Below are 14,516 nucleotides of genomic sequence, written 5' to 3' on the forward strand. Positions count from 1 at the left end.
ACAGGTACTACTTCTTGTCCTGGGCTTCTGGTCAATAGGGTTTTTTCCCAACCTATATAATGAACTTTCCCCTGCATGTAGACGAACAGAAGTAATGGCTTCACAGAGGGGTATGAACTCTTCCTATTTAAATTGTTAATGTACAAGTCTGACTAACATTAACATGTTTAGTCATTTCTGCTAGAACAGCCAACAAGCCAATGTTAGTCAAGCATTCTTAGATCGTGGATGGAGTTTTAGTTTGTGAATAAATGAAATACCATCAGTTCTACCAGCAAATCTGAGTACTGGGTCCTCAGACTTGCTGTCAGTGTTTTTCTGAAAATACACAAACAATCCTTACTTGCCAAAATTATAAAGTTAAAAAGTATTTTTCTGTTTTTATTGTATATGTTCAGTTACATAGCCCAATACTTCATTCTTTAACTTTTACAGTAATTCATTGGAAGAGCAAACCCTGATAGCAGACTCAGTCGAAGGCAGGCGTTTTAGCCAAATATTCTGCTACTCTTAATATTTGAGCAGTTTGTAATGCACATAAATATTTGCTTTATCACATATGTTTTACAAAAACTTAGAACTGAATCAGTCTGTGTTCCCTGAACTGTAGAATGTCAAGTGATGAGAGCACTTTTATCAATCGGCATGGTTAGAATTTCAACACAGGAACTTTCTGCATTAAGTGGTCTTATTTGTCTTGATTAATTTTCTACTGCATATTTACATGGTTACTAGAAAACAGAGGGAGGGGGAGAGAGAGAGATGCATGTAATCATTTTTGTAATTTTTTTCAGGTATTTTTAGCAGCAATGATGTAGCAGTATCATTTCCAAATGCAGTATCTGGCTCAGGATCTAGCACTCCCGTTTCCAGTTCTCATTTACCTCAGCAGGCTTCAGGCCACTTGCAGCAAGTGGGAGCTCTATCACCTTCAACTGCGCCTTCTATAACTACTGTTGTTGCTGCAACTCAGGTAAACTATCACAAGAGTTTAAGATAGCAAACCGTGTTATTGACCTGGTTATTTTCAATGTTAAACAATAATTTGTTTGGAAAATAGGTTAATAAGCATTGTATTTGTTGCGAAAATGTTACAGTGGCTGGAAGGTCCCCATAATGTTACATAGTCCTGTCTTTGAAGAGCACATAGGTTGTTAAAAATGGTCTGTGGAAGTGTGTACTAATAATAACTATATTATGACTAGTAGCATAAGTGCTGGTTACAATTTATCAGTGCTCTAACCAGCATATGTTATCAGAACAATGTTTTAAGAAAGGATTTAAAAGAGGAAAACACGTAAAGTTTTGCATGTCTCATGCGAAAGTGCTGGTATCAGTTAAAGAACAGAGAGGTTTATTGGGGAAATTTGACAAACTAAGACTAGCCCTGGAAAAGAGGTGGCCAACATCTAGATAACAAATGAAAGTTGACATTTATGCTACAGGTTTGCATTTGAAAGGTCATACAAATGAAGATACATAGTTCATGTTTGATCGTGAAGCAATAAGGGGGCACTTGAGGAGTGCAGAAAGGTGACGTGCTTGAAGTAATGAACCAGAAAAAATAACTTTATGGTAGCATTTTGTATGTATTTAAGTTGGGCAAGATTACATTTATCAAGGGAAGAGAGTACAAAGGTATAGTTGCAGAGAGCCACCATGATTATAGTAGAAGTGTGAAGAAATACTGTATTGGACATGATATTTTTATACTTTGTGTTTCTTGTCTTTTAAATTTTCTGATGGGCATCTGTTTTACAATGACTGTATCAAATATATCTTTTTTGTGTGCATATAAGACATCAACTTTTATATAGTCTACTGTGATTTAAGATAGGAGATGTAAAACTGAAGAATTAAAATCAAGTCTAATGCATAAATACTTAATGTGCATGGTGTGTCTGTGCTCATGCATGTGTCTGGTACATGTATAGCAAAAATATTCTGTGCAAGCCTAACACAGAATACATTTCAGTATCAAATAACCCTTTGTTGTTATAGGTGGCATTTAATATTTTTAGGTAATTCTTCTGGACTGGTTTCCTAAAGAAATAAGGCTTGTGTTATGTCAGTGGGACTTCTGTCTTGTAACTTTAGAACCTGCTGACCAGTTTCACAAAAAATTGGGTGACATCTCTGTTACACAAATTGATAGAAAGTATTTTAAAGAAGTGAACTAAAAATACTATGCTTTGAGAAAGAGACAATATAGCTTTTGTGAGGGGAAATCACAACCAGTTTGCATTAGTGTCGTTTTTTTTTTCTTTACATTTCCAAAGAGTATTCCACAACCTAACTCACTGAAGACACTTAAATTGAGCAGTCTGGAGATAAGGGGAGAGATTGTGTCATAGTTTAGCAGCAGATTAAATTATTTAAAAAAAACCCTAAACAAGTATATGCTCAGTTGTCACGATGGAGAGGTTTACCATCAGAATTTTAGAAAGATCAGTGTTATGGCCTTTTGTACAGCTCAACATATTCAGAAATGATCTAGGAAAAGGAGGAGGAACAGAAGTCAAGTTTACTGGTTACACTACATTATGCAGTGAGCTATTATGAAAAACAGTTGTCACAAACTGCTGAGATCAGACCTCACTAGCCTATGTTGGCAAGGTGGTAAGAGGGCAAATGTTATTCATGTTAAAGGGAAAAGGCAGTTTCTGATCAAAAGAGATACAGTACGTATCAAAAGAGGTACAAGAAGATCCATGGTAGTGAACAATGGCAAGGAACAGCATCTTTATAAGGAATGAGTAAATTGTGTAGGACTCTTGGCCTGAAAAAAGGACACTGAGAAAGTTCTGTGAAACCACAAATGACATGGAAAAGTTAAATAAGCAAGACCTGTGCGATATCATTTCTATTAGTTAAACTTTGTCAGAGGGTAAACAGATTCAAAAAGCAGTGAAACAGAGCCCATATTTAACAGACAGGAACAGAAATACCATAGTATGTTTTTCCTCATGTTGTCACAAAAAGGTGAAGTATACCCTAGGAGGTGCACACTTTGCTCTTAGTGTTTAGCAGAGCTGGAGAGTCCCCCCCACAGCTTAACTGTTTAAAATGCCTACCCTTCCTTTGGCTCTGTTTTTTGGGAGATGTGTTGGGTTTTTTTTTTTGTTGTGTGGTGTTTCTCCCCACCCTCCCTTCCAAGGAGCCATGTATCTTACCTCAATACCTACCTTGTTTTCAAGTGGTCATAGATTTACTTGTCAGGATCTTATTCACAGGTACTACCATTTAAAGGGTCTTTTGGTTCTGAACTACAAAGGGAGGTTCAAATGGTTGAGAAGTTTTTGTCTCCTGTGTTTGCACAGAGAATTAACCAAGCCCTGTGCTGCTTCAGTGATTCTAGGACTACATTTTGGTAACTAGTGTCTGCCAGTTGGAAATTGGTAAAGTCATAGTCTTGGTTTATTCTTATATCAATGGTGTCAATGTATAAATTTGAACTTGGTCCTCCCATCATCTGAACCATTATACAGACATTGATATTTCAGCCAAACACCATGCCTCAGATAAGCTATGTAGCATGATGTGTCTCTTAAGTTATGCTCTACAACCAAGGGACCTATATTTATTGTCCCAACCTTTTTTCCCTTCCGTATTGCCTGTCTTCACCTTTTGCAATTAGACTGGCACTTTTCATTTATGTCTGGTGTCTAGTAACATACAAGAGGTAGGCAATAGAAATTTCCAGTTGAGGCTAAATTGCTTTAACTGTCACTTTCCTGGGTTTTTTACCCTGCCGATTTATCAGTTTTGAGAGAAACTTCCTACGAAGAAACTGTGGTGGCAAGAGGTGGTCAGCTGGGTTTAAGGTCCATGGATGCAGCTCTTCCTCTTTCATGGGGAAAATGAGCTCACAGAGTACTTCCTAGCATGGAGAAGAATGAAGATGGATGTATGTTGTGAATTTTCTCCCAACTTTCAAAAATTGAAATTACCAAGCAGGTCTGCCTCCTGGAAGTGTCTTTGGTTCACACTAAATCTGGCAACCGCCTGTAACGTGCCTTTGTTTTTCCTGGACTCCAGGTTGCTTTTTGAGTTTCAGTTCATGGGCTCTTTTTTAGTGTTTGAAGAGCTGCACTCAAGAGAACCTATTTTACTATGTAGCTGCTGTTTTCCAGTTTAAGAGAACCTTTTTTTTTTTTTTTTTTTTCCCATGCAGTTATCATAAAAGAGTGATTATATTTCAAGGGTTATGGTTTACCGACTTAGTTCTGCAAAGTTTCATCAGAGTGCTGTGTCTGCTTACTGGGCTCTTCTGGATGTATTCTGAGTGTTTACCCACCTCTTGACTGTCAGAGTCTTCAAAATAATGGTCTCCTAATGTATGTTTTTATGTAGTGTTCTAATTAAAATAAAATCAGGCAAGATCCTAAGTGTACATACGATGTTTAGAAGTTAGGCAATCTTGTGCCTCTATAGCATATAAAAAGTAGCAAGTACAAAAGTGAGTTTTATTTAAACTGTTAGTTAAGAGACCAAGTATGCCCAGACCTTGGTTGCTCAGCTATTTGGTCGGGATAGCAGATGTGCAATTGGAATAGCACTAACCATTAGAATAACCTCCAAGGGGTACTGCTAAGGTGCACTCCTCTAAGATTTTGGTTGTTAGATTTTCTTAGATCTCTATTGGGCATTTGTAATTATGATTTTGGGGACATAGTAAACTTGTCCTTTTTTTTCCCCTTCTGGTTTTAAGCAAGGGTGTTAAGAAATTCTAAGGACATGATCTTGGGAAAAAAAAAAAAAAATCCATACAATTAGTCTCCAAATTGATTGAACTTTCCTGATTAGGAAGTTATGGTAGACCTCTGACACAGAAAAATTTGTTCATAGTATTCAGAGAACTTGCAAGCAATTGAAAGCAACTGTCCGAAAGTGAGAAGATTAGGCAATACTACCGTGCCTTTTGTTTTTTTTTTTTTAATAACTGTTATGCCTGTATAAAACTTCAGTGCTTGAAACACCAAAGTGCTGCTTTTTCCTTCAACAACTAAACAACACTTATTTTAAAACTTTAAAAAAAAAAAATCAACTTGAAAATCCTGGATTTTGATTTTTTCATTCTATCACCTAGTCTGATAGTTCCCGTAGTGTGGTTTTTGTTTGAAGAAAAAACCACAGTATGGGCCTTATTGCAATCACCTTTTCTTTTGTGTATCATTTTCTTTGCCCTCATGCCACTCTTAATTTTTATTCCAATCTAATAAATCCAGAAGAGATTATTAGCTTGTGTTCCATGCTGTGCCATAACTGAATTGAAATGCTGGTGTTCCTCACCAGGTGGGAATTAGTGGCCTAGTAAAAATGCCACTTGCTGAAAACACCTTTTTTTCTTTTTTTTTTTGCATCCTGTCTTCTTTTTTCCATGTCTTGGGCATAACCTCCAATACATTACAGTGCTTCATTCAGTGAGGCTTTATTAGGATAACAGTGCATTTAACAATTGCAAAAATACAGGGATACAGGAGAGAAGGTACAGCCTACACAAATATTTGCTCTTGTTTTTCTGAGAATTTATCCTCTTGATGTGTTTTGTTGGTACTGCCTGTTTTGCATGGAACAGCAGATTACTGTATCCCAAACTACTGTCTTTTCTCTGGGAAGCGTCTCTTTAACTTGCGCATGAATATTAATGTGTGCTCCGTTGTTGAGAAAAATCGCTTTCTTGTGTTTGGATTTTGAATATTGTCTTAATTTTTCGTCTGTTAATCCAAGTAACAAATTATACCACTCTGAGGTACTATGCTCAGTTTTTATCTCTAAGATTTCCTTGAGTTTTATAATTATAACAAAAAATGTTTGTCAGCCTGTTGTTCTGTAACCGTTAGCTGTATTGCTCTTTCTGGTTAGTTATTCTTAGTGATTAATGTGTATTTATAAAAAACACAGTGACCTGGATGCCTCAGTATCTTTTGGTATCATACAACAGGATTTTTTTTTTTTCTATTTATCAGGAGATGGTGGTTGTTAAATTTAAAAATTATTTTAAAAAATTTTTTATTTGACAGATTTAAATGTTTTATAATGAAAAGTTTGCTGCATGGGTCGAGATTGAAATTGGTTGAGCTCTCTGTTCTTTTTGATGACTTAAATGAGTGAAACTACCCAACCACTGCTCTGTGGCTGTTTGTTTCTGGGGTCTCTACTTTGAGAATGCAGTGTCAGTCTGCAGAAACAGAAGTAGACAGTTTTGACTGGGTTTTCTTCCAGTCATTGGTTATTAAAACCATCTCTCTTCCTGTATTCCTTTAAAAAAAAAATTGATTCAAGTATGTTGTCATCTCATTTCAATAGTATTTTTAGTGGGAGTGGAAATGGCATATAGTGGTTTCTTTAAGACATACAGCCTTTTAAATTTTAATTTTTAAAATTTTTTATTTGTAGCTCATCAGGTCTTTGGTGCTGGTGTTGTATGATTCAGTAATGTGTGATCTTTACATTTCAGGAATCTCAGTTTATTCAGCCATTTTCAGGATTTACTCTTATTCTGGAAGTTCACTGTGACCAAATTGTGACTTTGTAGTGTGGGTTTTTGGTGTGTTTGGTTTCTGGTTTTGGTCCATGTAATGTATCTGTGCTCCTTCAGTGACTGTTAATAAGCACATCTGTGAGGCAGTTTCAAGCAATATTGCATATGCCTGTCACTAACCTGTTTTACAGATACAATACAAAAAATTATTTTTTCAGGGCAGAGTTGTTTGTTTTTGCTAGTGGATTCTCCTTTGTTTTTATACTGTTTTTCTTCCTCTGCAGCTTCAGTTTTATTTTCTTCTAAGTTCCCATCTATTACTTCATGCACTGTGCTTCCTTTGCCACAGAAGCAGCTAATAGAAGGAACAGGGCAAGAAGTGTCTGTTGGAGCAGCTCTCGTGGCTTGCACAGAGACAGGGAACTGAATAGTTGCTGTTTGTTACTCTTTTTAGTCCAGGATTTATTTGTGGTGGCGTGATAGATCCACTTCAACACAGTGTAGTGAACAACTGCCTCCTTGGTGGAGATGTGATAACTGGAAATATAGGTGCTACTGCTCAGTTGCAATTCTAAGTGAGGTAAGTTTGCTTTAATTGCTTCCATTGTCCCTGCTATAGTTGGTTTGGCTTTACTCCCCTTAGGAATAGTGGCAAAACAGCAGGGTTTTCTTTAGCATTCATATAGTGGTGGTCATCCTCCTTTGTCTGATCCAGCTTTTAGAGGGAGATAAGGATTTTTTTTTTCAATAGATTTGGAGTTATTTGTTAACTAGAGAGGAATGTGAAAGCTCAGGAATCTTGAGATCTTTTCAGATTTTGAATGTAGAGCACCATATGTTCCAGGTGCTTCTCTCCTGTGGTTTTTATTTTCTTACTTTCTGAATTAATCTAGTCCCTAATTTTGGATCTCTCTAGCCCCATGCTCTTTCTCCACATCACTAGTTTACAGTGGTTTTGGCTTCCTGTTTCAGTGGTTTTATTCTTGACGCAGTTGAAGCCGTCTCATTGTTTTGTGGGCTATCAAGGGCACTTTCTCCTCCCTTTTGTTTTTTTTTTCTATTCCAACACCCACAAGAAAATAAGTGAAAATACAGGAAAAAGGAACTTTATTCTCAGTTCTTTTTCCTCTTTTAGGAGCAGTTTTGGGAGCAATTTTATTTATACCTTCCAAAACAGAAGTGGATTTCTGAGGGAATTTGATAGTAGTCTTTGCTGAAAATTCAAGTTGAGAGGCTTTTTGCAAGTCTTCAGAAGGAGGATTTGACCATTTTCATAGGACAGTAAAATGCACATGCCTGATACATATTGCTGCTGAGTTTGCAGGTGTAGCCTCCAACTGTGGGTGTCATATTCTCAGATTCAGTGGGGTCAAGAAAGATACTCCTCCATTTGCTTCTCTTTCCCAGTCTTGCTCAGAGAAATTGACGCTGTTTCCCACCTTAAAAAAAAAAAAAAAATCAGCTCAAATTAAACATGAGGAAGGGAGGAAAGTTTCAGGTTAAGAATCTGAAGTTGGCTAGAGCTGGGCAGGCAGAAGTGTGTAAGTCTACTGAAGGGAAGTTTCTGGGCCATCCTTTCTGTGGATACTCTAGAAAGTGGCAGTTCTGTTAGCTGTCAGTGCTTTAATGAGCTTTTCTTTGGGGGGTAGAATGAATACATGGAAAAACATAAAGTGCCCTCAGTTCTAGGACATTGGGATGTGACAGATGTGGCAATCTCAGAGTTTGGGTAACCTGCGCTAGATGGTTGGTTGTTGAGTGAGCTTCCTGCTCTGCTCCCAGAGGTGCACGTCACAACCATGTCTGGTGGCTGAGGTGAAGAATTTAGTATAATTCTGCTGCAGACACTTTTAGATCAGAATATCTTAAGCCTTAAAAGTAGAGACTTTGAAATTATCTCAAAAAACTTACTTAAACAATAATCCTTTCTTGCACTGCAAAGTAACTTATCCTAATTATGGTAAATTACGTAAGACATGTAATCAGAGATGATTTCCATAACTAGAGAAGACCCTTGCGCTCTTCTTATGTTTTTTGTTTTTTGTTTTTTTTTTTTTTTTTTTTAATCAGGTCACTTCCGGAAGTCTGTTTCTTAATATAAAAATAGTTGAGATGTTGAATGCTAGGATAGCTCTTATGAAGATAGTATAGATTTCTACTGGTTGTCTGCAAAGCTAGTAATGGGTGGGTGCCTTGTGGTGACACCTCTTACCCCTTAGAAATCGGTAATTTATGTAAAGCATAGACAGCACTTATGACAGTATGTTAATGTATTGCTAAATTTCTCCAAAATATGCATCCCCTGCTGATCATGGTCATACCAGTCTTTTCCTTTCACCAATACTAATTAATTTGATTTGATCTAGAACTAGGTGATCTTTCCTGCAGATTAACAGTATGTTTTGTAAGTTCTATTAGTTAATTTTTTGTAAGTTCAGTTTATACATTGCCATACAGTGTATGGTGGTGGTGTCGTCTTTTTTTTTTGTCTTTAAGATCCAACATAAGCATAAGCAAGCTTTACGAATTTGTGGTCAATTTGTTTGTATTTTCTGCATTCGTCTTTCTAAAGATGATTCGCATTACCTTTAATATGAGTGATAATTAAAAAGAGAATAATAAAACATCTGGAGATCATGATATTGCACAGTTTAAGCAGCATGCTTCCAGAAAAAGGAAATTGTATCCTTACTGTGGTGCTGGAATTCTCTAATCAATAGAAATGGTGGATATGTGAAAACCGATTAACATATTTTATGTGACTATCAAAACACCTCTTGATGATAAGATCTCTCAAAAGAAGTTCCTACCCACTGGGTCAAAGGTAAACCAGCAGCATGGATCACAGACTGTTTGGATGCTGGAATTACTCTGTTGTCATTATAACTTAAAAAAAAAAAAAAAGAAAAAGAAAATATATAAGAGGAAAAGCCAGCAATCTAGAACAGAAAGAAATCACTCTTATTAGAATATGTTGCTCATCCATGGAACTCACTGCCACAGGAAATTGCCAGTGCTGGCAGATTTAGAAAGTGTGCTGAATGCATCCCTCAGTATGCTGTAGACAGAGAGGGCTTTGGTGTTGTGGTGTAAGATACCAATGCAAACCAGTGACTTTCCTTGCAAAGTCACTGAACACTATTTCTGTCACAGGCACTGAAATTTAAGCGTCTTAGAAAATGAAAAATGTACAAGAACCATACTAGTAAAGGTTTTTCCATCTAAATTTTCTTGTTTGTCTCTTAAAAGCTCTTTTAATTCCTTGTTACTTCTAGGCAAAATGGGTAAAAATCTGATTTTCTTCTCATTCAATCTGACTGAGGATTTTTGGGGTGGGGGTGGAGGTGGAGGAGAGCAGCAAAGAGGAAGAATTTACAGCCAGAGGGAAAATTCCTTCTAACATGTGACTCAAGTAGAAGAACAAAGGAATCATAGTTGCAAGTAATCTAGTATTTAGCCCAATTAAAAATATTTTCTTTTTGCATTTTCCTCTTCCTTCAGTAAGATTGTTTTTGCATAGACTCACGCAATATACAGGTAGTGTGAAAGGCAGTTGCATGATTTTGTGCAGTGCTGCATGCTGAGACAACTGCATCAACGTTTCCGTCTAGCAATAAATGTTTTCTGCCTTCAAGCTGAAGCTTATTTAGCTTGGCTTATCTGGTGCTGCTGTAGCAACCATCAGTCTCCAGGCAACTGAGGCACACTGACCTCTTCCTTGAACTGAGTGTAGCTACTTCATTTTAGCTGCCTGAGACAATAGTAAGGGTATTGAATGTGAAAAATGTGAAATTTTCTAGTCTGTATGCAGTGGAAAGGATAAACAAAAATATTTAGATAAAACCAAATGTTTAGGTTTGACTTGAAAAACATTTCAAGTTTACATGGTGTGTGCTTTGTTCCAAGGTGCAAAGTTCTTTGCTGAGGCAGTGTCCTTATAGACCTTGTATAAAATGTTGAGAATCTTGCAAGCATTTTTACACAGCAGTAATTTTGCTACTGGAGGTGTTTGTTTCATCGCTTAAGTAGCGAAGACTATTGATGTTTATTTAGAAAGTTTAAATGTCAATGTGAGTAAGCGGCTGGTTCCTTATTATTGCTATTTTTGAAATTATAGATGATCTTGGCAGTAGTTACTTTTCTCTCAAATCCAGTGTTTGCCATATTACAAGTGGCTGGCTTTCTTTGGAATACTTATGTGAAGAAAATAGATTCATTTATGGATATACTGGGTTTGTTTCCTAATCGTGTCGTTCTTTCTGCTAGTCAATATGAGAGCGAAATTGTGATTTCTGATATGTAGGTTGATGTTCTTAAGGAAAACAGATTCTTAGGTAAGATATTGTTTCCATTTTCTATGTAGAGCACACACAGGTTAAATGCAATGAAGAGAGAGGTAGATGGAAAGGACTGAGGAGGAACTTGAGGTAAAAGCGATTTGTGTCGAAATGATAGCTCTGTTTCCAGATAGGTTTGCAGGGGGGAGGTGGAGGAATCCCAGGGTCTTATCTCTCTGTAAATCCTCCTTTTTAAGAAAAAAACAAACAAAAGAGACTTCTTAATGAGGTAGCATGCTAGTCAGGTTTTGTACAAGTTTCTTTTTGGTGTCTAGTTTGTAAATAAATAACTTTTAATTGGTTAAATTTTATAGAATATGCAGCTTAGTTAACATGGAGGGTGTGAGTAAACTGATAGTACAGTTGAGGTTATAGCTTTTTCACATTATTGGAAGATAGGCCTTCTACCCGTGTGGTTTTTAATGACTTGATGTGCCCTTGTTGTACACTGGGCAGAGGTATAAATTAGTTTCTGTAGGTGTGCCATTAATTTTTCATTTTGCCTTTCAAATCCCACTGTGTTTCCCAGTTACATTCATTCATGTCCTTCTTGGAAAATACTTGAATGCTGCTGTTGAAAGGTTAGATGATTTCATTTAATTGAAGGATTTGTTTGTACATTTAATCAAAAAATTGATTCTTAAAGACAATATTTGATTATTTGCTTGTTCATAAGCAAGAGTCTTCATCACAGCTAGGAGTTCAAAGTATTAATTTTTGCTAGTAACATAAAAAGTGGTAATGATGTGAATAATGTGTCCATAGGATGATTTTACATGTAATGTATACAGTTTTCCTGACATATTTAATTTGTACATGTGTAATTAATATTTTTTGATTGAAAAGTTGTTTTTTTTTTTCTTCTGAGACATCACATTTTTCTGATTCCATTTGAACTTTTCCAGCCTCCCAGTTAAGCTTTTCAGTTAATTATTTAATTGCAGCCAGTTAGTGAAAACATTTGTTGTAAAACTGCACATTGATTCTGTTTTAAAAAATCCCAAACTTTTAAACTTAGATGATGATAGTGGCAGCATGTAATGGGTTATCTTTTCAGTCCGCATATTGCATTTGTAGAATGAATGAGTCAAAGGCTCCAATGGATGTTTGGGATTCATTCACATTGGTGATGTATGTACGACAGCAGGTGAGGTGAGGTTAGCTGTAAAAAGAACACTTTCTGCTTTCAGTCATTGATAGTGCTGCAGGCTGTTTTAGTTAAGAAGTCAATATCGTTTGCTTGAAAATGAATTGAAAGCCAAACTACAAATTAAAAAGGTGTAAATGAAAATATCAGTTCAATTAAAATAGGTAAATAGAGTTTAGCATGCTGCATGTTAGTATTATTTGTTTTGTGGTAGTTGTTTTGAGAAGTCCGATAATGGTTTCAGAAAAAATGTAGAAACCGTATTTTATTAAGGATTTTTGTGTTGTCTTCAATTCAATTTGTATTTCTTAGCATATAGGAAAATAATCAGGAATTTGGAATTTTTTTTAGTTGGAAACAAGGTGTAGATAAGATCTCTAAGCAAATTCCATGTTTGTGGTGAAAATACTCAAGAGTTGTGTTGCAGCAAGTGATGCATGAAAAGCTGTTGATGTGGCAGAACTTTCGTCTTGGGCTTTCTAGAAATTTGATGTATTGCTGCAGTCTGGCCACTCACTCGTATGTAGGTGCGTGTTGCCATCCCAGGTGAACAGCGAACAGAATTCCGAGAAGGGAAGTGGTGGTGTGCAGCAGTGGCTCCCCCCATGTCTCCTAATTGAAGTTAAAGAAGGTACCAGAAATACTGAAAGAATAAAAGGAAGCAATAGCACGTTCTTCCCGCTGCATTGAATACTCAAGAAGAGCCTAATGTTGTGTGCCCTCCATAGTGTACCTAGCCTTAAAAATTCCAGAGATAAAAATCACTTCACTTGTTCAAGTTAAGGTAGGAAAGATAAGGCCCCAGGTTGCTTTTGCTGCTATTACTTGATATGCAGCTCTTTTAACTTCTCCAAAAAAGCAGTTAATTTATATATGTATCTATATGATCAATTTTTGATTATCACAATGTACACGGCATTAATATGTTTGAATATCTAAGCTCATATAATTGCACTGCAGGTTGCAATTCGATGTTATTTTCAATAGTAGATTGTTCAGATAAATGTTGCTTGCCATTGACCAAAATACATCAGTTTAAGATGCCTTCCACATGAAGTAAGCTGATGTTAATATTTGGTCTAGTGCTTGAGTTTCCTTCCATATTTCATGAAGCTGGACAATTGCATGGAAAGCATTAGTAACATCTTCTCAGCAGTGTGGCTCACAGGAAATTTAGCTTTAAACTTCATCTGCATCACATTTTTTAGACTCTTTTCAGTAGTAGTTGGCCATAAGAAGTAGGTGCTGGTGATTCCTAGTGCTGTTGATTTCTTTACTTTGTGTTAATTGGAACAAGGGGTAGTTTTACGCTTTCTGTCACAGCATCATGCTGTGATGAAGAACCTAGTATGATTGGTAAGTGGTATGACCCCAACCACATTAATCTGGCACTCATACTTCAAGGGATACAGACAGTGTGGGAGCAATGATCTATTTTTATTTTAAACAAGAAATAAAAATAACCTTTGAAATAGTTGTTGACAAACAGAAATTGTCTGAAGTAGGTAATTAGGTAATTTGTCACTAATTGTAAAGCATCATAATATAACAAAAAGCTACAATACAGCAATGACTATTTTTAAAGCAGAGGGGAAAAGGGTTGTTGATTGGATATAAACTGATTAAGAAGCTGTCTTGGAATTGGTTGTTCTGGCCATCCTTGTTGTCCTATCATGAAAAGAGGAGAGTTCAGAAATGGTTTAACTACAATTAAATCCCTCCCCTTTCTTTACGGAAACTCAACTGTAGGCATTTCAGCATTAGCCTAAACAATGGTTTTGAATATGTTAAGCCCCTAACAATTAGGGAGCAGTTTGGGGCATTGAATAATGTGGAATGATGCAATTGAACCTGACAGCTTCAACAGTCAGCCTACTCATGGGACCCCAAAGTTGTTCACACTTGGTTTCATCTCTCATCACACGCTGAGTATTAAAACCTTACTGGTGTGGAGCTGAGACAGAAATGAGGCCTGTTATCAGAAAATATTTCATAGCATAAAATTTGAAAGGAAGAGGGGAATAGGTATGCTCAAAGGTTCTCAAATTTTTGAAACCTGATCTACTTGTAAACAGCTAAGTATAGTCTCACTTTTCTCCCTTTTTATTTATTTTTCTTTTCTTAAAGAACATGTAACTTTTGAAATGAAGAAACTTGTTTTTCCTGGAAATTTAACTAAATGGCCAGTCATGAATGCAAATAGTTGTCAACTTGGGAAACTTTATAGTCATACTATTACAGTAAAATACCATTTCAGAGTCATGCAAACAATTACGAAACTATTTTAAGTATTTCAGAGGATATTTATATATACGAGTTAAATTCAGTTAACTTGCAAATCTAGTTCTTTCATTAGAAGAATATACTTGCGTGCACTTTCTTGCTCTAGAGGAAGTGTTTTTAAGCATCAATCAAATATCAGTCATTAATTCTTATTGCATTCGGGCATTCTCTGCATTACAGTGTATGCTCCTTCTGTGCTGCTCTGCTGCTTATTGTGTTACTGATTTATTGAACATGCCATAAAAGAAAGCAGTGTATTATGTAC

The 14,516-nt window shown here is 36.3% G+C and overlaps 1 protein-coding gene across 8 annotated transcripts in view; it reads left to right on the top strand.

Moving 5' to 3' along the window:
* The window catches only part of MLLT10 (MLLT10 histone lysine methyltransferase DOT1L cofactor), a 141,181-nt gene that overhangs the window by 102,811 nt on the left and 23,854 nt on the right, over positions 1 to 14,516 (top strand). For all 8 annotated transcript variants that reach the window (XM_071805213.1, XM_065829973.2, XM_071805212.1 and 5 more), the window contains one exon: positions 795 to 973. In XM_071805213.1, the coding sequence (XP_071661314.1) occupies positions 795 to 973 (179 nt within the window). The remainder of the gene's footprint in view (positions 1 to 794; positions 974 to 14,516) is intronic.

Source organism: Patagioenas fasciata, chromosome 2, assembly GCF_037038585.1.
Source record: "Patagioenas fasciata isolate bPatFas1 chromosome 2, bPatFas1.hap1, whole genome shotgun sequence".
NCBI lineage: Eukaryota > Metazoa > Chordata > Aves > Columbiformes > Columbidae > Patagioenas > Patagioenas fasciata.